This window comes from Choloepus didactylus, chromosome 15, assembly GCF_015220235.1.
Source record: "Choloepus didactylus isolate mChoDid1 chromosome 15, mChoDid1.pri, whole genome shotgun sequence".
Taxonomy (NCBI): Eukaryota; Metazoa; Chordata; class Mammalia; order Pilosa; family Megalonychidae; genus Choloepus; species Choloepus didactylus.
This window is the reverse complement of record NC_051321.1, coordinates 68,976,320-69,002,344: the sequence shown is the minus strand read 5'-3', so window position 1 is coordinate 69,002,344 and position 26,025 is coordinate 68,976,320. Positions and strand designations below refer to the sequence as shown.

The 26,025-nt window shown below is 35.9% G+C and overlaps 1 protein-coding gene and 1 non-coding gene across 3 annotated transcripts in view; both read left to right on the top strand.

The window, feature by feature from the left end:
- MICU1 (mitochondrial calcium uptake 1) overlaps positions 1–26,025 on the top strand; it is a 280,725-nt gene that overhangs the window by 146,912 nt on the left and 107,788 nt on the right. For both annotated transcript variants that reach the window (XM_037804432.1, XM_037804431.1), the window contains one exon: positions 21,404–21,486. In XM_037804432.1, coding sequence (XP_037660360.1) covers positions 21,404–21,486 — 83 coding nt within the window. The remainder of the gene's footprint in view (positions 1–21,403; positions 21,487–26,025) is intronic.
- On the top strand, positions 3,851–4,014 carry LOC119511042. Its single transcript, XR_005212130.1, has one exon. It is a non-coding gene; the product is annotated as a U1 spliceosomal RNA (small nuclear RNA).

Genomic DNA, 26,025 nt, shown 5'->3' with positions numbered 1-26,025 from the left:
ACGCAGTTCCTGGCTTTCTACCTACTTTCCTGGAGGAGTAACTAAAACATACACCTAACCAATCTGCCATCTTGCCCCGTCCTCCCCATTTACTCTTTATATTTGTCAGGAATGAAGAAAACAATAAGAATATGATTTGAATATTTTCTGTTTATCATGGATTTGAGCATTTTGATTATGACATGCCTTTAGTGTTTCTCGCCTTGGCACTACTGATGTTTTGGGAAGAGTAATACATTGTTGTGGGGAGCTGTTCTGTGCATTGTAGGACGTTTAGCAACATTCCTGGCCTGTACCCACTAGTGCCAGTAGCAAACTACCCCTCCCAATTGTGACAACCAAAAATGTTCACCAACATTGCCAAATGCCCCCTGAGGCATCAGGGGAGGAGGGGAGGGAGTGCAAAATTATCCCTGATTGAGAACCACTGTTATAGTGTCGTTTTCAGTAGTTTTTCTTTTTTAATATGCTGTACCTTGTTATCATTTTCTTCATGTTTCTTGTCTTAGGGTTTATTGAGTTTCTTCAATCTGTGGGTTATAGTTTGCATCAAATTTGGTTAATTTTCAGCCATTATTTCTTCAAGTATTTCTTCTGTGTTCCCTCCTCCTTGCCTTCAAGGACTCCAATTATACATATATTGTATTTCCTTCACATTAATCCTATAACATTTGTGCTATTATTATCCTCATTTTATGACTGAGGAATTTGAGTAATATAGAGAGTTAAAGAACTTGCCCAGAGTCCAATAATTAGTAAGTAAGCGACTCAGGATTAGAAGCCAGGTAAACAGCTGGGCTCCTATTACTTGGCTTTACTTCTGTGGTCATATTTTTAGCAATAATAAGACATAACTTACTTTAGTGCCTCATCTTTCTAAGTCTGGGCTAGGAGACGTGTGGTCATAAACTTCCCTGTAGATAATGGGCAGTCAGGCATCCTTGCAATCTGAATGTTCCACACTGGATTGTGTGCTTTATCTAGCATGCCATGGGGAAAATGCCACAGAAATTACACTGAAATCCCTTCTTTCTCATGTCCACATTGCTGCTTGGACCATGGTAAACAAGCACGTAGTGAATCTCCTTCCTTGGAGGTGCCAGGAGTCATTACAGTCTAGATGCACTAAATGGTTCACAAGTCATCTGCAAGAGGAAATGTAGTTCCCTAAGCATCAGAAGCTTTACCAGGGGTGGCCTGGGACTAGAAAACATTGCATATTCATTCATCTGTTACTTTGGTGGACATCAGAGACCATTCCTGAGATTTCCAGACATTGAACCAGAACAGTGCAAAGGGCATCACCCAGATGATGTTTTCTTTCAAAGTTAATGAAAGAACTTACCATAGAAGCCAGATGTTTACCTGGCTTCTAATCCTGAGTCGCTTACTTACTAATGGTAACTTACTCAATGGTGTGCAAGAAATTTCCACCATTTTGAAGAATATGAACACTCTGCCCTAACGGACTGACATTTGGAACCTCAAAGTACTTTAAAAAGTCTATTGTGTCATATAAATAAAATTTGACAACCATGTGTAGTAAATCATTCATTTTCTTTCCAAATGTAAAATTATCTCTGTTCAAAATAAAATTAAGAAATTCTGTTGTTCTAAAGAAAACATGTTATGCAATATAATTTCCCCTATTAGAGTTAATTAAAAAGTTCCTCCTACTTGAACTTTTTGGAAATTTGAATTTTAGCTGAACAAGAGTTTATTGGACATACACCAAGAATAACAAATCTGGCAGAAATACCTTTGTTTTCAATAAGCAGTGGCATGAATTTCTCATCTTCTGTACTTGTGGACATAGCCTCTGATTCAAATAAGGGAGCCTTCCTTGGACAGCCTAAAATTTTAAATATAGTTTATCCCTTCTGCCACACACACACACACACACACACACACACACATACACACACACACACACACACACTTACACATACACACTTCTAAACCCCTTTTCTGCCTTTTTTGTTTTCTCCTTGTACTTATCACTGTTCAGTTTTCTATATAATTTATTTCTTTATCTTGTTTATTGTCCATCTCCTCCCTAGAATGTAGACTGCATGACAGTGATAACAAGTTTGTAAAGATATTTACTATACATATATAAAAGTATTATGCCAGGGTAACAAAGCAAGAATATAAAATGTACTTTCTTTCATCTTCTCCAAAAGAAAGTTTAGCAAACATAAGATTTGACTTTGCCACTTATATTCTAAATTGAGAATATTTAGCTATTGATTTTTTCTGTCTGCAGACAGTACCAGTGGAGTGAGGGAAAGGTGTTCTTTAATTAATCTATTTCCAATCAAGCTTGTTTTTTAATTATAATTCAAAATTCGTATATTTGTATCTTCCTTTATTCCTCATTCATAAATTTTGTTCATTTATGAATTGAATGTGATTATGATGATTATGACCCATCTCTCTGGTCAGTTTTGATACATTAACTTGAAGAATTTTCAGCATGAGCATAGTATCGGTATTAAGTAGAATATCAGGTATTAATTAGTAGAGTTTTGGGGGCAGATCTAATTAACTCTGGCATAGTTATAAATCTAATAACTCTGGTATTCTGATTTTGATTCCCTCTAGATTTGGGGGAATCCATGGAGAAGTTGAATTAATAGATTTTCACTATAGCTGCATTTGGTTATACTGAAATTAAATCGTGTCCTCATTGTGATGCATTTTCCTCACAACTATATGAAGCTTTTGAGAAATTACAAGAGCATTAGAGTGAAATCTTGTAATATTTTTTTTCTCGCCTTACCAAGGTCAAGAGCTTATCACAGAGTATATGTGACTTGAAGAGAATGATGCTAATCAGTGCTATCCCATCTAATGAAAATGTTATAGAAGTTATAGATAAAAATAAATTTTTCAAGTTGAGTGATCTATTGAAAAATATGGGCAAGGCCCAAGAGCTGAGATTTGTCAACAGATTTAAGGCAGTTAAAAGTTAATCTTTTTAAATTGGAACATCAGAAATGGGGAAGTTACAGAGAAAATTTGGTTTAAAAGCTGTAAAATTTTTTATGTTTGGAGATTATCTGCTATTGCTAAATTGACATTATAAAGAGGAAGACAACCAGATGAAAGGCTAATCTTTTCCAGTGTTATTCCAGCCTCTAAGAGCTGCTTAGAATTTCAGAAATACTCATTTGCACGCTGTGTGTATCTCATTGTGTTGTTTACCAGTAACTTCCTTCTCTGTAATAATCTGTTTTTATAGTAAATTCATTGTTTATTTCTATTAAAAAGGCAGCTTCTGCAAAAATAATAAAATAATGCTTTTAAATGTGTCAAGTATTTATAGATGATGTTAAATTCAGTTTTCAGCAAGATGAATTCAAGAACACCGTGCCTTTTCACTTAATAATTTTAGTTCAAATGAGCAAAAAATAAGTGGTGTTGGCATTTAAACTCTCTTAAATCTGCTTGTGACTATACTGGAAGATTCAAATCTTTTCTTTCTCTGCAAAAGGAAATTTATCCTTTGGGAACAATTGCCTGGGAGTAGTTCTGAGTGTTAGCAAGGCCTGCAAGAAAAAAGAGACTTGAAGAAGCAAATTGTGGTTTATAAAAACAATAAGATCTAAATGCATTTTGATGGTTATATTGAGGAAGATCCCGTAATTTTATACCGATGAGGGGACCAGTTCTCCTGTTTGGCCCTTTCATACCTGTGTTTTATTTGAATAGATCCGTTTTCAAGTTTTTTAAAATTCTAAGAATATTGACTTAAAATGTTATAGAAAACTAGTTAGAGACATGGGATTTCTAGAGCCGCACCCTTTCAGTACAGACAACCAAGATAAGGCTGTGAATATAAAAAGAAAAGAGTACTTGGCAGGGGAGACACTGTGGTCACAAAGGTGGTTTTCCCAGGTGAGGCTTATCCATTGCACTCCGGGTGTGCTGACCCCTGCGATTTCCCCCAAATGTGGGAAACTCGGCCGCATAATTTGTGGTAGTGGGGGACTGCATTCGCGCTTTCCCCTGATTAAAAAATAGAAGGAGAGGAAAGAAAGAAAGAAAAGAGTAGAGAATGAAGTGGTTATCAGGGGTGTTCTCTGAATGCTCTGTGGGCTGATGCTGCAACCAAAATTGTCTACATACACTTCGTCCACTATTGAATGGTTTACATTGACGGTGAAGCCTTTTACTACTTTTCCATGGAGTCAGTCCCTTATGGTATCTGAGAATCAGACAGGGGTTCTGGAAGAGAGAAGAGGAGGTCTTCTTAGACCTCATTTCCCAGTGGGAGGAACCTGATGGAGCAAGAAAAGTAAAACTTCAAAATAGGCTAAATTTTCTTCCTTCTTAAATCCTTAACATATAAAAAATATTTCTTTTCCTCCCCTCACTCTTCAAACCAAAACTGCCTTTCTCGTAGCATTTCTCAGCTAGGATTTTATTTTTAAACCCATCAAGATTTTTTTTTTAATTGTACATTAAATTTTGAATGAACAGTGGTGCCCCATAGCAGCTCCAGAGACATTTGCATGAAAATGCTTGCTAATTCAAAAGAATCTCTTAACTGATGAAAGTTTAGGCAGTGAATATGGAATCACTAAATAATATCTTGAGGGTAGGAAGTGGAACTATGTCATAAGGCTTTGTATCTCCAAAGTACCTCCACTGTATCCTGCTAATAGTAGTCATTCTAAAAATATTTGAATGAAAGGATGGTGTTTCTCTGAGTCCCTCCTAGGTAGAAAGGGGATCCAGCTACCCAGCCATCTCCATATCCCTGATTTATACTGTGAGATGAACCTCAGTATACTTCTGCCAAACTTAGTCTTTCCTTCATTTCCCTAGAACAGATTATAGAAATTTTCCCTGATCATGGGACCTTACAAGTTTTCTAACTTCTTTCCTATCCTCGTCAGGCTCTAACCCATCCTGCTTTGGTTCTGTTAACAGTTGGAATGGCTCTGTAGGTATTTAGCCCTTAATAGTTGTTTGATGATGTTTAAAGACCTTTGCTTATAATTTGTGGGCCCCAGTTTTTCACATTCATTGCATCTTGTAAGTTAGACTGGAATCAAATGTATTGGTCCATCTGTATAGCTGACTTTTCCCTAAAACCCACAACTTAATAGCGTTTGATTATGCTTATGCTTTATCATTTGTTTTCTACTTGCTCCTGGAACAACTTTAGAAAATGCGTGTTTGTTTTGCAGGGGAATTTGAGGGATCACAGAGGGGATCAGGGCAAGAAATAGTTGTCACTGAATGATTTGCCCTTCTGGGAAAGATATGCAGCACAGTATCTGGCACATAGTAAGCACTCCATGTTAATTTGTTGGTTTATTAAATAACTGATAATTTTTCTGAATGGTTACTTAATATAGCTGTAAAATTTTATATTGATACAAGTATCCTCAGCATCCTGACTAGTATTTAAAACTGATTTACAGTGATAGTTACTATATATACATAATAGTTATTATATATATACACACATACACACACACACACACATACACACACAGGGTGAAATCTAGAAAATTAATTAGAATACCTAAATTTTCTATTTGGACACACAATTGAAAAGCCAAATAGCTTTTGGGTGAATGTCAAACCCTGTCACATATAAAGAGCATCTTTCAAATTTGTATAGGCTGATATAGTTAATATTACAGTTATAAAAATGTTCTATCATCAGTTGTAACAAATGTTGCACGCCAATGCAAGGTGTTAATAATAGGGTGGTATATGGGAATCCTATATTTTATGCATGATTGTTCTGTGAGCACACAACTTCTCTAATAAAGAAAAATAACCAATCTCCTTACTAAAGCAGCAGGTTCTAAGCATCTGTGCAAAAGGTTGTGGGCATAAGCTGTCGCTTTGGCTATTATTGAGCACATGGAATGAAATGAAGCCACATAGGATGCAATGAAAGTCAAGCAGATAATTTTTTTTAAGATCTATGAAGATAGGGGTAGGCATCGGTCACACAAACATACAAATTTGGGCATAAAGAATGTGACATGCATTTGAAGAAAGTATGTTCCTAGAGTAGAACATGACCTTAATGCAAGGATAAAGAACTGGCATGCCTTTAATCTCTCTCCCAGGAACTCTTGGGTTTCAGAATCCAAGCTTTTTGACAGAGACAGTGAATACTCTTCTTTGTAGTGCAACTGTCAAATAACAGAGTAAAAAAGAGCAATTCAGATGAAAGACATGTTTCTGGCAGCTCTCTGAAGGTCATCCAGCAACTGAGGCTGAGTTATAGCTCAGAGATAGGCTATGTACTATGAACTAGACATAAGCCATTTGTTTTGTTCAGGTGTGAAATTAGGAGTCTTTTTTTTTTTTTTTTTTTTTTTCCCAGAATCAGGGCTGAAATGTATTTTCTAGAAAAATTGTAAATGGAAGAAAAGTAGTAGTTAAAAAGCCCAAGTGTCTGTGTAGCAGATGCCTGGCTGAAGGAATTGAGAAAAAATTCACAATCTTCTTACGAAGTCTTAAAACTCAGGTTCTTAAAATTTAGTGTATCATATTATTTAGAAAACCCTTCCAGTTGCCATTAAATAAATATATCACATTGAGATGCGATAAAAAATGAAGAGTTCTTTTAGCCATTGCAAAACCTTAATACAATGATAATAAGGCCAGAGTAATTGTTTCATAAAGTTTCATTGTTTGGCTATTTTCAAATAAAAGCAAGATTGAGTCAGTATGACTTTTAAGACTGTTCTGAGAATATATATTAAATTTCTAGGTGTTTTTCTTCACTGTTAGAATTTGTTAGAGTAGAATCATGGTTCTTCTATACAGATCCTTCCAATATGTGCTGCTGGGAATAGCAATCTAACTGCCCCATCCTATTTTAAGGGGGTTCTGGCTCCCCTGTGACTAACTATAGGCCAGTAAATCACAGAATATGGGTTTGTCCAGGAGCTTTATGAAGTGCAGTCATCATGGTGGTGCCTTGCATGTTGAGCAACTTTACTCCCGGTCTGCTGTGGACTTGGGCTCAGTCCCTGAAACTACGTGAGGTGAAGTCCTTCCTAAACTTACAAAGGTCTGAAGGACTTTAAGAAACTGGGGTATAGGGTAGAGTTGATTACCTCTTTGAAATGACAACTTGTTGTTCCTCTCTCATTTTACTACTAAATTCATAGTGTTTTCAAAACCATGTGTACACCCAGAATTAACTATTGGAATTGACATTTAAATTTAATTGACAATATAGTATTGGTGACATAAATTATTTGCACCACTTCCCAGAATATGTATTTGTCTCTGCTCACCCTTCATTTAAAAAAAAAATCAAAATTTTCTCATAACACAAAAAATTAGGTAAAAAATTTAAAACGCCTCAGAGGAAAAAAAACTCATACTAAATTAGGAATGACCTATAGGTTTCTGTAATAATCCTAGACACATTTTCAAGAAGATACTTGTAAATCAAGAAGACTCCCCAAGTGGTAGAGGTTTGTACAGTAGAAATGGTCATACTATGATAAGACTCTTAAAAATATGAATATGACATGATGTTGAATCCCCAGAATCTTCTAAAAAATTGAGGAAGAAAGAGCTTGTTAGTGAGTACCTTTATAAATTACTGAAACTTACTTTCCTCTAATATTTTTTATATTCCACTTCACATCAAAATTGGGAGTCCAAAGAGAAAGTTTTGGGATAAAACTGATTTGTCTTTTCCTTTGGCTCTTTCACCTCTATCTTGTTCAGGAAGTGATATATACACACACATATAGACAGACGTGCATTGCACATATTCACACACTGTGTGCAGAGCAGCTGCAGACTAATATGCCTCTAAAAGGTGGAAAGGATATAAATAGTGATCAATATGTTTTAAAATATATGTGTAAATGAGTATTTTCCCCCTCAAAGTAGTCCTCTTCCTCTCCCATTGTTTGGTCCTTCCCTAACATGCATATGCACAACATTTAGTCAAGGATTGTGTACTAAAGCAAAAGAAAAGATGTCAACATTCTTCAGCATCCAAAATTGTTCCAATCATTGGTTTATGTGCGTTTTACAAGAGATTTAGGAAAGAAGACTTCCCAATTCTGTTTATGTACTCAGGGATGCTCCCAGATATGGCTGAAATTTCTCAGTGAGTAGCCATTTGTCTTCCCATTCATCCATCTTCCTGCCTTTTTCCTGTTACTGAAGACTTCACATTTAATTCAAATTATCAGGAGGTAGTAGTTACAAAGAAGGGGCTGGATGAAGGCTATGAAAAATGTACATGAAAGTAGAACCAGAAATGAGGGGAGGACTGATGGGTTTTAAATTAAGAATGAGTTTTATGTTCAAGAGGCTTAAGTTAGGAAATTTGTAAACCATATAGATCCTTTTGACTTAGATAGAAAAATAAGGCCTGGAAGAAATAATTTATCCCCAGCCTCACTAACCCACAAATACGGCCAAAGAAATTGAGCATTCTTTAGAACTAGTGCTTTTACAAAAACGAAAAAGAACCCTGTTTACTGGATAGAGTGGATGTGAAAGAGAGTGGCGTAAACTGCCTTAGTCCCCCTTTCTTTCACCTGTGGTCTCGGGCATGATAAACTTATGATCCAGTTTCTTTAATCTGATGGGGAAGATTTGGCTAGTGATCTCTGTTATTAGTGATCTCTGTTGAACCATGGCTTTAGTTCTGCTGGGGTTTCTGTTATCAGATGCTTGTTCAAAAGGGAAAGTCATAGGGTCAAGTTGGGCTACTGAATTTTCCATTCAAATAGAGTACATGCCACAGCACCCCACCTTAGGACCTGGGTGCACTGCTCTGATGGGATTTGTCCTAGGTGAGTTTCCCCAGAAAACAGAGCCTGAAATGGACATTTGTGTATAGGATGTTTATTGGGATGTGCTGTCAGGAACAACACTGAGACGAGGCAAAGGAAGCAGGATTGGGAAGAAGGAGGGGAATTATGATGCAGTTACAATCAATACTCAGCTAATCCCATGGAGAACTTTGGAGATAGATGTCACCTACTGAGACAAGAGGGCTGGGCCTTCATACCTCTACATGGACTTGTCATTGGATATGGGCTGACTCGGGTTGGGGCATAAATTTGGGCATGGTGGTTCCTTTTTTAAAAATTTCATTTTTAATGCATTTTTATTGAGATATGTTCATACACCATACAATCCATCCAAAGTATGCAATCAATGGCTCACAGTATCATCACATAATTGTGCATTCATCACCATAACCAATTTTAGAACATTTTCATTTCTCCAGAAAAAGAAATAAAAATAAAAAAGTAAACCCAAAACATCCCATATCCTTTATCCCCCCCCCCATTATTGACCCCTAGTATTGGTGTGGTACATTTGTTACTGTTGATGAAAGATAGTACGATATTACTCTTAACATTAGTCTATAGTTTCCAGTAGGTACATTTTTCCCCATATACCCCTCTATCATTAACTCCTTGTAATGATGTCGTACATTTGTTCTAGTTCATAAAAGAACTTTTTTATATTTGTAAAGTTAATCACAGTCATCTTCCACCACAAGGTGCACTGTTTTACACATTCCCATGTTTTAACCTCCAGCTTTCCATCTGGTGACATACATGACTCTTAACTTCCCCTTTCTACCACATTCACCCACAATTAAGCACTGTTAATTATACTCACAATAATGTGCTACTCACCTCTATCCATTTCCAAACCTTTACGTTTGACCCAGTTAAACATTCTGCACATATTAAGCAACTGTTCCCCCATTCTCTAGCCTCATTCTATATCCAGGTAACCTATATCCTAGATTTTATGTCCATGAGTTTGCATATTATAATTAGTTCATATTAGTGAGATCATACAATATTTGTCCCTTTATGTCTGACTTATTTTACTTAACATAATGTCCTCAAAGTCCATCCATGTTGTCACATACTTCAGGACTTCATTCCTTCTTACTGCTGAATAATATTCCATCGTATGTATATGCCACGTTTTATTTATCCATTCATCTGTTGATGGACTCTTGGGTTGTGAATAATGCTGCTTTGAACATCAGTGTGCAAATGTCTGTTCACATCCCTGCTTTCAGACCTTCTAGGTATATACCGAGTAGCAGGATTGCCAGGTCATAAGGCAACTCTATACTTAGCTTTCTGAGGAACTGCCAAAGCATCCTCCACAATGGCTATACCATTTTATATTCCCACCAGCAGTGAAAAAGTGTTCCTGTTTCTCCACAGCCTCTCCAAACTTGTAGTTTCCTGTTTGTTTAATAGCGGCCATTCTAATAGGAGTGAAATGATATCTCATTGTGGTTTTGATTTGCGTTTCCCTAATAGCTAGTGAAGCTGAGTGTCTTTTCATGTGGTCTTTAGCCGTTTGTATTTCCTCTCTGGAAAAATGTCTATTCACATCTTCTGCCCATTTTTTAATTGGGTTTTTTGTCTTTTTATTGTTGAGTTGTAGAATTTCTTTATATATTCTGGATATCAAACCCTTAACAGATGTGTGGTTTCCAAATATTTTTTTCCCATTGAGTTGACTGCCTTTTCACTCTTTTGACAAAGTCGTTTGAAGCATGGAGGTACTCAGTTTTGAGGAGGTCCCGTTTATCTGTGTTTTCTTTCTTTGCTTGTGCTTTGGATATAAAGTCTAAGGAACCATTGCCTACCACAAGATCTTAAAGATGTTTCCCTACATTTTCTTCTAGGAGTTGTATAGTCTTGGCTCTTATTTTTAGGTCTTTGATCCATTTTGAATTAATTTTTGAGTACAGTGTGAGACAGGGGTCCTCTTTCATTTTTATGGATGTGGATATCCAGTTCTCCCAACACCATTTATTGGAAAGACTGTTCTGTCCCAGTTTAGTGGACTTGGGAGCCTTGTCAAAATCAATTGACCATAGATCTGACAGTGTATTTCTGAACTCTCACTTCAATTCCATTGATCAATATGTGTATCTTTGTGCCAGTACCATGCTGTTTTGACAGCTGTGGCTTTATAATATGCTTTTTTTAAGATGTTTTTGGCTATTGAAGTTCTCTTACCCTGCCAAATAAATTTGCTAATTAGCTTTTCCATTTCTGCAAAGTAAGCTGTTGGAATTTTGATGGGTACAGCATTGAATCTGTAGATCAATTTGGGTAGAATTAACATCTTAACGACATTTAGCCTTCCAATCCATGAACATGAATGTCATTCATTTATTTAGGTTTTCTTTGATTTCTTTTGGCAATGTTTTGTAGTTTTCTGTGTACAAGTCCTTTATGTCCTTGGTTAAGTTTATTCCTAGATATTTGATTCTTTTAGTTGCTGTTATAAATAGGATTTTTTTTCTTGATTTTCATCTCGTTGGATAGCTCATTGCTAGTGTGTAGAAACACCAATGTTTGCATGTTGATCTTATATCCTGCCACTTTGCTGAACTTGTAACTTTGTCATGGTTTTTTTTAATTATTATTATTTTCTAAATAAAAGATCAAGTCATCTGCAGATAGTGAAAGTTTTACTTCTTTCTTTCTGATTCTGATGACGTCTATTTCTTTTTCTTGTCTAATTGCTCTAGCTAGAACTTCTAGCACAATGTTGAATAACCATGGTGACAGTGGGCATCCTTGTCTTGTTCTTGATCTTAGAGGGAAAGCTTTCAGTCTCTCATTGTTCAAAATGATGTTAGCTATGGGTTTTTCATATATGCCCTTTATCACATTGAGGAAGTTTCCTTCTATTCCTGTCTTCTGAAGTGTTTTGATAAGAAAGGATAGTGGATTTTGTCAAATGCCTTTTCAGTATCAATCAAGATGATCATGTGGGTTTTTCCCTTTCGATTTGTTAATGTGGTATATTACATTAATTGATTTTCTTTTGTTGAACAACCCTTGTATACCTGGAATAAAACCTAATTGGTCATAGTGTATAATTCTTTTAATATGCTGTTGTTTTCTATTTGCAAGTATTTTGGTGAGGACTTTTGCCTATATATTCATTAGAGAGAATGCTCTGTAGTTTTCTCTTCCAGTATCTTTATCAGGCTTTGATATTAGGGTGATGTTGGCTTTATAGTATGAATTAGGTAGTGTTCCCTCTTCTTCAATTTTTTGAAAGAGTTTGAGCAGGAAAGGCATTAATTCTTCCTGGAATGCTTGGTAAAATTTGCTGCCATTATTATGGTATTAATAACAATTATTTAAGTTTAACTCTGTTTCTTAATTTATCTCATTTTCTCTATTTTTCTCTTCCTTTATTTTGATTGATTTTTGTTGCTTTTGCCTGAAGAATTTCCTCAACCAGGGGTTGGCAGATTTTTTCTTAAAGGGACAGATAAATATTTTAGGCTTGTGGGACATACAGTCTGTTACAACTACTCAACTCTACCCTTGTAACCCCAAAACAGCCATAGGCAATTCATATGTTCCAATAAAACTTTACTTACACAAACAGGTAGCCAGCCAGCAGGCCAAGTACCAACCCTTGCTCAAGAATTTTGTTGTTTCTTTTGGAATTTTATTATGAAGGGTATGTTGGTTGTACAATTTCAAAGTTCTTGCATGTCTGAAAGTATCTCCTGCTGCTCTTGTAGGCATATGGGGACTTCACTTTGTTTGGAATTCTTAGATTGCAACTGTTTTCTCTTAAGACTCCACAGAACTTGCTCTGTGGTGTTCAAATGTTGTGGAGAACGGTGATTCAACCTAATTTTTTTTCTTTTTGACAGTTTTTTTCCTACCTGGATGGCCAAAGGATTTTTTTCTTTATCCTTGAAATTCTTCATTTCCCCAGGGGAATTTTTTTCTATTCTACTGTGTTACAGGAACAAGACTAAGACGAAAGAGAGGAATGCATTTGCATTTCATGAACTTTATTTCAGATTACCTTAATGCCTTATTTCCCCACTAAGGAAATTTTCTAGGTATCATATTAGAAAAATTAGTAATAAAACTTTCTTAACATTTTATCATTTCAAATTGCACATCATTTAGGAAACTAGATAAAGAACTAGTTTAAGTGGCAGAATGCTGACTATTATGCAGTTTAGACCCCTACAGTAGAGTTTAATGGGAGTATACAGCTGCATAACCACAGAAAACCTATTCAGGAAGCAGTCTAATTTACCCTGATTTGAGAATACTGAATCATTAAATGACAAGAAACTAAAACTTATGTTATAGTCAAAAAGTATATGGGAGCTTTGTACCTCCTACCTGATGTTTCTGTAAGCCTACAACTGCTCTAATAACAAATTTTAAAAAGTAATTACAGAGAGGAGCTAAGATGGTGGCATACAGAGGAGTGGAAGACTGTTAGTGCCCCCCGGAACAATTCATAAATGACCAAAAAACTAGTAAATAACCTGGAATAACTGTGGGGAGACAAACATGACTGTCCACTCATCATCCACCAACCTGAATTGGGAGGAATGTCCAAGATCACAGCATAAAATCTGTAAGTAAAACTGTGGACCCGCGCTGAGAGCCGAGAGCCGAGAGCCCCTCCCTCACGGAAGCCTCATGGAAACCTCACGGTGCTAGAAAGCAGCACTCTCTCAGCCCAACTCTAACTGGGGTTTTAATGTTAACTGCTCAATACAGACAGCGAATCCTCAACAAGCAGACAGAGGCTTTTGGTGACAACTGACCTTGGGAGAGTCGGGGGACATATCTGTCTCAGGACGGGGAGCCCAGAGGATCGGGTGCTATCTCTGGCTGACAGGTGAACCTGGGAGCTTTTCTGTCCCTTTCTGTCTCTGTGGAGAAAACCTCAGCCATTTTCAGCCCGCAGCGCTTTGCAGAAAAGACAGCCTCAGCCTTTTTAAAATCAAAACACTTTGATCAGCAGAGTCAGAGAAACAAAGAACTTATTGATATGCAAATGGCCTCTCTGGAGGGGGCATAGTTTCCCAAGAGGAAAGGGAGGGACCCAGCTCTACTGCCCACCTTTCCGGAACCAGACCCCAAAGCCTGGGGGAGCAGAGCCACAGGACACACCCTCTTACACAGGCAGTGAGAGGCTGACAGGTGCACCTGCCTGGCAGAAAAGCACAGGGGTATCAATCCTCTAAGAAAAACCACCAGGGAAACCAGATACTGAATATTTCCTCCTTCTGTGACCTGAGCCTGTTCTCATCTGGGAAAACCTGATTGGGGTGGCCTAGGAGGTCAGATGCCTAGACAACAGAAAACTACAACCTACACTAAGAAAAATGAAGTTGTGGCCCAGTCAAAGGAACAACATACGCTTCAACTGAGATACAGGAATTTAAGCAACTAATGCTAAATCAATTCTAAAAGTTTAGAGAATATTTCACAAAAGAGATAGAGGCTATAAAGAAAATACTGGGCATACATAAGGCAGAAATCGAAAGTTCAAAAAAACAACTAGTAGAATCTATGGAAATGAAAGACACAACACAAGAGATGAAAGACACAATGGAAACATACAACAGCAGATCTCAAGAGGCAGAAGAAAACACTCAAGAACTGGAGAACAAAACATCTGATAGCCTACACGCAAATGAGCAGATGGAGAAAAGAATGAAAAAATATGAGCAATGTCTCCGGGAACTTAAAGATGAAACAGAGTACAAGAATGTATGTATCATTGGTGTCCCAGAAGGAGAAGAGAAGGGAAAAGGGGCAGAAGCAATAATAGAGGAAATAATCAATGAAAATTTCCCATCTCTTATGAAAGACATAAAATTACAGATCCAAGAAGCGCAGCGTACTCCAAACAGAAGAGATCTGAATAGGCCTACGCCAAGACACTTAATAATCAGATTACCAAATGTCAAAGACAAAGAGAGAATCCTGAAAGCAGCAAGAGAAAAGCAATCCATCACATGCAAAGGAAGCTTAATAAGACTATGTGCGGATCTCTCAGCAGAAACCATGGAGGCAAGAAGGAAGTGGTGTGATATATTTAAGATACTGAAAGAGAAAAACCGCCAACCAAGAATCCTATATCCAGCAAAGCTGTCCTTCAAATATGAGGGAGAGCTCAAAGTATTTTCTGACAAACAGACAATGAGAGACTTTGTGAACAAGACACCCGCCCTGCAGGAAATACTAAAGGGAGCACTACAGAGTGATAGAAGACAGGAGTGCGTGGTTTGGAACACATTTTGGGAGATGGTAGCACAGCAATGTAAGTACACTGAACAAAGATGACTGTGAATACAGTTGGGAGAGGAGGGTTGGGAGCATGTGAGACATCAAAAGAAAGGAGGAAAGATGAAGAATGGACTGTGTGGCTTGGTGAAATCTAGAGTGTTCAACAATTGTGATAAAATGTACAAATATGTTCTTTTATGAAGGAGAACAAGCAAATGTCAACCTTGCAAGGGTTGAAAATGGGGAGGCATTGGGGGAGGGATGCAATCAACGTAAACTAGAGACTGTAACTAACAGAATCATTGTATTATGCTTCCTTTAATGTAACAAAGGCGATATACCAAGGTAAATGCAGATAAGAGGAGGGGATAGGGGAGGCATGTTAGACACTTGATATTGGTGGTGTTGTAAGACTCTTTACTTTGATTTAAGGTTACTTTTCCTTTTGCTACTTCCTAGCTGTCATTCGTTTTTCCTCTTTGTTTTGCCTCTCTACCTTCTTTGACTCTCCCTCCTGCCTTGTGGAAGAAATGTAGATGCCCTTATATAGATAGTGGTGAAGGTGGTGAACACATAAATATGTGACCATACAGAGAACCATCAATTATTTACTCAGGATGGAATGTATGGTGTGTGAACAAAACCATCTTAAAAAAAAAAAAAATGGGTTGATGACAAAACCTCAAGGGCAATATACTGAGTGAAATAAGCCAGACACATAAGGACAGATATGGCAGGGTCTCACTGATAAGAACTAATTATAATATGTAAACTCATAGACATGAAATATAAGGTACCAGGATATAGGATGAGGCTTAAGAATGGGGAGTGGTTGCTTAGTATGAGCAGAATGTTCAACTTAGGATGAGCTTATATGTTTGGAAATGAACAGAGGTGTCAGTAGCAAGATGTGAGAATGACTAACAGTGCCGAATGGCACATGAATGAGGTGGAAAGGGGAAGCTCAAAGTCCTATATGTCACCAGAAGGAAAGTTGGAGGTCAAAAGATGGGAATGTATAAAACTGAATCCTATGGTGGGCAATGTCCATGATTAATTGTACAAATATTAGAAATCTCTTCCATGAACCAGAACAAATGTATGACAATACAACTAGAAGTTAATAATAGAGGGGCATATAGGGAAGAAATATATACCTATTGCAAACTATATACTATAGTTGGTAGTATTTCAACATTCTTTCATAAACAGTAACAAATGTACTATACCAACACTACGAGTCAACAATTAAGGAGAGTTGGTTAGGGATATGGGAGGATTCGAGTTTCTTTTTTTTTTTTTTTTTTCTTTTTACATCTTTCACTTTATTTCTTGTCTGGAGTAATGAAAAGGTTCTAAAAATTGAAGAAAAGTTAAGTGCGGTGATGGATGCACAGCTGTAAGAGGGTACCAGGGGCAACTGATTGTATACTTTGGATCTTTGGATAATTGTATGTTATCTGAACAATCCCAATAAAAATTAAAAAAAAAAAAAAGTAATTACAGCATTTTTCACTGGCCTTCTAGTGTAGCCAACAGAAAGAATCTTGATTTTTAGGTTTATTTCTTAACACCTATGTAACCAGTTGGAATTTTTCTGTTTGCCACTCCTGATCTTGCATTTCAGGAATAGGTATTGACCTGACTTCAGGGCAGAGTGCCATAGTTACTCTCATTCGCATTGACTTTAGGTGCCAAACACCAGTGGTGAGTATTTTAGCCAACAGAGTTCTACAAAACAAAGTTGAAGCCAAGCCTGACTATAGGACCTCTGATTTATAGCCCAAAGTATAATAGTCGTTGAGCCATGTATTATTCCCCTATGCCTTGCAGTTATCTGCATATAAAAGCTAAATGTAAAATACGTAGAGTTATAAAATGGAATATTTCCTGATTTGGCTTATCTTTTATCATTCTTTAAGACTTTATTGTTTTTCAGATATTTTGCAGCCAAATATTAGCCAGTTTATTACATGGCACTTATTATGAAACTATTAGAAAATGCTGAAAGGGCGAATAGACTTTCAAACAGTTTCTGTAGAATAGTTATTAACAAAAATGAAATCAGACTTCATTAAGGCAGCTAAGTAAATGAAAAGAAAGTTGGTCTGCTGTTTCTTAAGTGTGTTTAAAATAATTCTTTATATATTTTCATCTTGTGTAGCTCCCTTCTCCTGAAGGAAAATCCTCCCAAGGAAATGCTGTGCTTCAACTACAACACCTAGAACTAGGAATACTTTTTTTTACCTCAGTCTGTGTGAAGGACAGACAGGTTTGTTCCACACTGTTCCTAGGCACCATACCTTGAAACATTCAGAAGAATTAAGGAAGGGGCATTTTTTGACATGTAATTCTTCCCCCAAGAATAATGTTATATAGAAAGCAAGGTGCTAGGCCCTCGTATAAGATTAGTGCTATTCCATTAGTCTGTTCTTTCATGACTTATAACAAATGTACCATACTATTGCAAGGTGTGACTTATTAAACATAGAAAAAGATACTTTTTTTGTAATCACTAAAGCAAAGTAGACCTCAGAAAACAGTCTAGAGTTGTAATTGTTATTATTATTAATGGTAGAATATTAGAAAAATGGATTCTTAATCAGAACAGACCAAATGTAGCTTCGTTTTCTAATAGAAAAGATTGTCATGGAAATCTAAATAAAATATGCACAGTAATGTATCTTTGTTTAGAATCTCATTGCTGTTTTAATCAGTTCCAACATATGTTAAGATCATTTTGGAAATCATTATATAAAAGGTAGATGATGCTATTTCCAGCCAGGGGAAAAGCCTCATTGTTCACTCTATAAGTAGCCTGTGATTCAAAAGAATTCCTCTCTCAGATGGATTTGCCCTTTCAATGGAAATGGGTTGTGAGTTAGTATAAACACAAAGGAGTAGATTGTGTCTATCTGTTAGGATGCCTTAAAGCTTTCCAGAACAAATAGATCCAAAAATTACTCTGAAGCCTACATTAAAGGGGAGACAGGGAAGTTTACAAGAGAATTGCCTGGCAGCATATTCTGGTGTTTCACTTAAAGCATGCTCATTTTTTGTTTTTGGCTTGCTCGCTTGTTTTATATGCATGATCAGCAGATAAAGATTGAACAGGTTGAGAGAGCTGCTTCTGGAAGGACCTTTCCTGATAGCCTGGCAAGGCCTAAATGAGAACGTACAGGGCTGCTGCCCTGACTTGCCTCATCAGTGACCAGAACATCGGAGTTCAGCCTCTGGAGTGTCAGAACATATAAATTAATAAACACTCTGAATAGCTCCAAATAAAACAGATACCCTACTTGAAAGTAACCAAGCCAGGATTAGAAGACGTAAAAACCTCAAGTAGTACAGGGTATGCTTTTTTGGTAAAATGAATTCAACCTTGGTTATAGAAGGAAATATTAACCGTGATTTGCAAGGGTAACTGTTTCAGTCATTTAAGTGTGCATGTGCCTTCAAGAAACTCTCAGGATAGTAAGAATAAAAGATCATGATAGAGTTAAAATTTTAAGCACTCAGTGTTCCCTCTGCGTAACCAATGGAGGGGGGGAATAGGAATGATGCTTTAATTTATTTATAGAAACATAATGACTGGTCTCTTGCCAATTTTTTTCCTATTTCTATTAATTTGGACTATATTCCTTCTGATACTGTGATACCACCTTCTCTTTCACTGATTCCTTTCCCTTTCCTTACACCTTAAATATTGGAATCCTACTTCATTCTACCCTTCCCTCATCCTTCTCTTCAACCGTGAATTCTCCTTAGGCAACTTTATTTCAGGCCCTTTGCAGCTAACCATATATATGCTAATGACTCCCAGCTTTAACCTCTCTCTTCTAAAATTTAAACCCATAATTCCAGCTACCTTTTAAACATCCTGAATGTCCTGAACCTCTCCATATCAATATGCTGTGGACCCCTCAAATTCAGTAGATCTCATCTGAACTCCTTTTACTTCTCAAACCTTTTTCCTCTATTTTATCTCTTTTGGTTCATGGCATGCAAGCTTCCAGTAACCCAAAAGCCAGTCATGCAGCCACCCTTTTCACACTCAACCCATCACAGCTAATTAATCATTAAGTTATATAATTTCTATCTCCTTAAAGTATTTCAGGTTTGTATTTCATTACTACTACCATCAGTTTGAATTTTCAACACTTACAAGAGCTTCGGTGACCTTTTCTGAAACTAGCTCTTTGCTAACTCATCCTTCACACTGTAGCCTGGGAAGTCCTTTATAAATGCCTGTTTGATTGTGTCATCCCCTTATTTAAAACCTTCAGTGTCTTTGTATTGTCTGCAGTTGTTACAATCTCAAGTGTCCATAGGGATTAGGCATACCACGTTTATGAGCAAAGTGGGCCAAGTGTGAGACAAAAGGGAAAAACAGGAGAGTGCGTTCTTGTCCAAAGAGATTCATATTCAGAATTTTTAAAATCATATAACACATATCTGAGGAACTAATGTAGTGTGTGGGTCTCCACGTAGTGCAGCCAAGTCTAAACCACTGAGCAAAGCATATGCAATGTTTCTTTGATAACTGGGTATCTCCTTGAGATGAGCAGCTTGGATTCTCAGCTTTTGCAGAGACTGACAGAACCAGTGAGGTGTGTTTTGTTGTTTGTTTCTAGGTCAAAACATATCAGAATAAAAAGTATGTTTTTATTATTTTTTAAGTATCTCTGTGCTCATATTGAGGGCCATGAAGCCTAATGAAAAGTTTGAGGGCATTGGAGTCAGTGTTGACCTAAGTTCACGTCCCAGTTCTACCACATATTAGCTGTGTGGTTTCTGAGCTGGTCGTTTAACTGTTTTGAGCCCCAATTTCCTCTTATGTTTAAGAAATAAAAAAACAAAAACTTTTAGGAATGAGGACAAAATTAAATAATATACAGCTCTAGACTATCTAGTTCAGTGCTTAGCATAAAATAACTCCTCAGTAAAAGATAGCATTCAAATAGGAAAATTTTTAGAAGCAACAATAATTATACAAAAATCTAATGTCCCCAGCTGCATCCCTTCCCAGCAGTTGTAGCTGTGGCCTAAATAAAAGCAAAACCGTTGGAAGCCAATATCAAGGGAGGTGGACATTAGAATAGAAAGGCACATGATTCACCCAGGCACCTAAAAGCCAGGAGTATACCAGCCTAGCTGCCCAGCCAGCTGAAATGGAATTGAAGCCCAGAAGATGTGGCTATTGACACATTCATGAGCAAGATGGCAATGTGGACTCCCTATAATTAAGCATAACACACAAAGCCCATTTTTACTTTTTCATCTACATATAATCTATAATTTTTTGATAAGAATTGCACTAACTGAAAATTTTAATCAGTGGAATTAGGAAATATAGTGTATTTTATTTTTATTTATTTTTGAGAGCTATATAAATTTGAAGCACCAAAGTAAGGAAGTAAATGATGTAGTTGACTTTACCAGAAACATTCAGCATGGTAAGGAAAGGAGGCTGCTAAGTTTATGTTTCATTCCAGTGTACAAACCACATTAATTATATTTTGATTGATCTAAGAGCATTAAAGAAGTCCTGAAGAGCTTTCAGCCTTCACTCAGAGGAAAGAAAATATACCATATTGTCAAGCTTTGCATTCTTTAGTTCATTTTTAAACATCAGCTTAATTTTGACATTTAAATATACTTTACTCAGTAATTTGCAAACCTAACTAGCATGGCTGAAATAAGGGGCTGGGAGAGAGCTTTGGAAGCATTCAATAAATAATTAACAATATGCTTTTCTACCTTACAGAGCTATAGTGATCATGAATAAACTAGTATGAGATAATAACTTGTTGGCAAAATGACATCCTCAGGACTCCTGACTGTACTTACATTGAAGAAACTAGAAAGAAGTAGAAAACTAGCTTGTTTGTAAGGCAAGACAGAGACTTAGATTTTCAACTTTCTTACTTTCCAAAAATATGTCTCACCTCAGATAGACTTTCTTGCCCAGGTAAATAATATTATATTTAAGGAACAAGGCAACAATGCTAATGTTACACAGCTAAGAGGTTGGTGTCTAAGAAAGCAAAGCTGAAGTGCTGAAGAAAGAGATGGACAAGTGCTATCTCTACTAGCCCCAGTAAAATTCTCTTTTAGTTTTAAAGAATACTGCCAAAAGATTGACCTAGGTAAATATGATGGTATTTTGTGACTTTGATATTATATTTTAGTGTTTACCATCTGTTTTCCTTAAATTTTTTTTTTAAGAAAAATTTTTTTGGTTTGGTCCATGCCTTCTATGTATTTTTCTTCTTCCTTCCTTCCTTCCTTCATCCATTCATTCATTCATTTCTTACTTACAGCTCCTCAGAGAAATTTTGAAATTGCCTTCAAGATGTTTGACTTGAATGGAGATGGAGAAGTAGACATGGAGGAGTTTGAACAGGCAAGTTACCTTTAAACTTAAACATTAATATTGGACACGTTTTCATGTGCCTTGACCTTGATCAATATACTTAGAATCTATCCAGACTTTTGAAGCACTTAATGTATCATCTCTCCAAATTATCCTCACTTTTAACAGGTGGAGTTTTTTTTTTTCACTCTAAAAATAGGAATTATTTGAGCAAAGGATTAAGATCAAGGTTTCTTTGATTCCCCAACATAAATTAGACACCATGCCTCCAGCTGGGAGGCTAAGTTAATAGCTATTCAATCAAATATTCATTCAGTATTTATCAGAGAGCTCCTGTGTGCCAGGAAGTTTCAGAATATAATAATGAATGGCATTCATTCTTAAAGGGTTTCTATGAAAGAAGGAAAAATGGTACTGCACCTTGGACTGAAGTAGTTTCCAGGCATGCATGTATAATGAATGCTTCTTCTGAATCCTGAGAAGAAATTACATTGCCATAGAACTTCTGCCACTGGGGGCTATGGTATCTCTCCAGATACAATTCCTATGGTTGCCAGAAGTAGTTCCAAAACAGGAAAAAATATATACTTAGGAGAAAGAATTTTTCTATTCTAAAATGAGCAAAGGCACAAATATTCCAGGAAGTGGAAGAAAGTATTGAGTATAACTGTAAAATAAGTAACTGTGCACCAATATTTCAGAATACTTAGAGACATTTATTTGTATGTGCTCCCTGAATCTATCTAATAATAGCTTCACTTTGCCATAAGCCTACATTTTATTCATATTACCAGGCAGCCTCAGATGATCATAAATAAAACTAACTTATTCTGCTTTTTTTTCTTAAATTTGCTTTTCAGTGTTTCTCAGTCTGTTTTAATTACAACTAAATGTGTGAACTGGGGCAGTCCTGTTTATAGCCCTGGAACCTTAAATTTATCTAAGTTTTAAAAGCTAGAGCTTTCCCCCATTGAGTCCCTTTCTTTGGCTCATACATCCTTCTTAGAGTACTTCTTTTTTGCCTTCCTTTTGATTTGCCTGAATAATTCTTTAGCCCATCAAATCAGACCTAGATGGTAACTTTCAGTCTAAAATTACTTACCTGTATTTTTAAGAAATGTGTATATTTCCCCTAGGTTGTCTAATACATTGGTATAATGTTGTTAATAATATTCCCTTACTGTTCTTTTAATGATTGCAGAATCTGTAATGATATCCTGTCTTGAAAAATTGTGTTCTTTCTCTTTTTTTCTCTTCCCACAAATTCATTGTCATTCACTTTGAAATATTTTCTGTTTTCCCGTGTGATTTTCTTTTCAATCCATGGATTTTTTAAAAGTATGTTGTTTAATTTGCAAATATTTTGGATTTTTTTTCAGATACCTTATTGTTCCTGGTTTCTAATTTAATTCTGTTGTACTCAGAAAACAAACTTTGCATGATTTTAATTCTTTTAAATATATTGAGACTGGTTTTATTGGCCAGAGTATAATCTATGTTGGTAAACATACATGTCTTTATAAACACTGTGTATCCTTCCAATTGTTGAGTATAGTGTTCTGTAAATGTCAGTTAGGTTTTATCAACCAATTGAGTTGGTTGATAGTGTTGTTCAGATAATCCATTTCTTTAATGATTTCTTTTTTAACCTACTTGTTCCAGCAGTTACTGAGAGTGGGTATTAAAATCCCCAACTATGATTAGGGAATTTTCCCCTTTATTTCTATCAATTTTATCTTCATATATTGTTTCACTAATTCTGATTGGTTCTGATAAAAGGATACTGGCTATTTGAATCATTGTTCCACTATGTATCTTGTGTTGTTTTTCTCTGCTTTCAAGAGTTTTCTTTATCTTTGGTTTTTAGAAGTTTGATTATGATGTGCCTGAGTGTGGTTTTCTTTTTATGCTTCTTGGGATTTGATGAGCTGCTTAAGTCTATAAATTTATGTTTTCTATCAAATTTGAAGAATTCTTGGCCATTATTTCTTCAAAAAAAAATTTGTTCTGTCTCACTTCCCTTTCTGGAACTCCAGTACCACAAACATTAGACCCTATGATATTGTCTCAAAAATCCCTGAGATTCTCTTCTTTTTTTTTCCCCCAATCCATTTTCTCTCTGTCCTTCAGGCTATATAATTGTTATTGATTTATCTTCATGTTCACTGACTCTTTCTTCAGACATATCCACTCTGCTGTTAAGCTCATCCAGTGAATTTTTATTTTAGCTGGTGCCTTTTTCAAATCTAGAATTTCCATTTGGTTTTTTATATAGTTTTCTTTCTCTTCTGAAATTTCCTCCTTTCCTTCTTTATAAGCATGTTTTTTGTACTCAAGCATTACTTTAATAAATGCTTTAAACTTCTTGTCTGCTTATTCCAACATCTGAATAATCTCATGATTGGTCTTCATTGACTGTGTTTTCTCCTGAGAATGATTCACACATTTTCTCATTTCTTCATAGGTGGCGTCATTTGGATTATAATCTGAACATTGTGAGGACATGTTATAGAGACTCTGGATTTTGTTATACTCGTCTGAAGACTATTGGGTTTTTAAAATATTAAAATACATAAAACAACTTCATGAATAATTACTCATTAAATCATTAAAAATATCTTATAACCGACAAAAACAAAACAAAACTTGGTAGTTGAAGATAAAAATTCTCAACTGTTATGTATTACTGTTATTATAACTGTTATTTAAAACAGTTGAGAATTTTTTTCAACCTAATTTCTTATATTAATATAAATACATAAAAAAAACATTCCCCAAATAAAGCAGGTATTGCTTTGTACTGGAAAGCTTCTATTTTACAAATGACACACATATTTCTGAACATTTTAGTGCACATTAAATAACAGGGATACAAAATTAAACACCTCTGTCCCTTCTTAAGTCCAGATTGACTTCAGTTACTTCAGCTGATCAAAAACCTTTTCAAATTTACCTCTTTAAAATATGACTCTAGAAAATTTTAATCAATCAATATAAATGAGGAAAAAATATCTTATGCTTTACCACACATTAACTTTGTCAGTTGGAACGGTGAAATTTTTCTGGAAAACATACTCTTCTCTTCCCTTTCACTAGTGTATTTCAACATTCAGCTAGGATTTGTGCCAAGAGGTAGAGGCATTTGTCACCAAACCTGTTACCCCCAAAATAGTTTTTGTTAGTTGTTGTTGTTTTTAAACAAACTCATGGCTGTCTAAGAAGAAAATGTAATTTATGACCTTTAAGATGCAGGGGTTTTTTACTTTTTATTTTTATTTTTGTCTTCGGCAATGTAATTTTACCAAGTTTTCTAATTTATTAACTTTATTCACCTGTAATAGTCCTCATATTAAAGTAGAATATAAAAATTCTCCAAATGTGTTAGAAACACGGCTTACGTCACTCAGAATTATCTTTGACAGTGCTAAGATTTAACTAATTGAGTCAGTGTCAACAGAGATACAACTCAAATTATTAACATATAGCTTTGAAAAGAGCAAATTGGTTTCCTATTTACAATTTTTAGAAATATTCTCTTCTTCCTCATATATTTCCCTGCCATGCTAATGTTAAAATACATCTAGATTCTCTTCAAACATCCAGGGCTATAAACAAAACATTTCACTGTAGTTCAAACATTCTTTCACATGGCCAATGTGTTTTTTCAAGGCACTCTAAAAACTTAAGAGGAAAGTAAAAGAAAAATTTTCTCCTTGCATACTGATCTTTTAGGCATATTTCCGCTCATACTTTTCAAAACTAAACATTGTTGTGAGTGGCTTTTCTGAAATTTCATTTTCCATGGTAAAGTCCTTAGGTTATTTTTCTTTTATTTGGAGCCACCCCTACATTTTCAACTTGCTGAGCAGGCAAGCAACTGCTTTTGGTTTCCATGGAAACTGGATTCCTGCAACTCTGTGTAAGCATTCTTGTTCCACCAACCTTTTACAGTGTTGTGAGACTTAGCAATTTAGGTGGGAAAGTACAAGGTATTCTTCTATGATGGATATGATATGGTAATAAGAGACTGGGATCTAAAGGGACCCAGGGAACTGAGAGACTGGAAGGTACATCAGGAGGAATGCAGTGTGTTTTATGCAAATTGTATGCTGTCCTGGTGACTTTTCCATCAGAGTTCTTGAAGATCAGGAGTGAAAAATCTTCTGCTGCATGAAACAATAAATAGGAACCTCCCTGCAAGCTATTTAATTTCTTTAGGATGTGTTGGAGGATGTTAAATTAACTTGAAATCTTGATGGCTGAAAGCTTTTTTTTTTCATTCCTCTAAGATAATTTCTTTAAGCAGGAATAGCCCAATATAAAATAAGTTGGAATGCAGTAAACTTTCAGTCCATAGTGACAAAGTTCACTTTCAGTCAGAGCTACAACTCTATAACAAGCTTGATATTCCATTCTTGGTAAAACATAAACTGGAAATTGTCTTCTGATTTTATTCCATTTTTTTTGAACACAGTCTTGTCTCTATCCTCTGGACACTGCAACGCACAAGCAACAACAGATCTTGCAGGTTAAATAACTTATAAACAAAATTTCCTTCCTAAGGAGCTT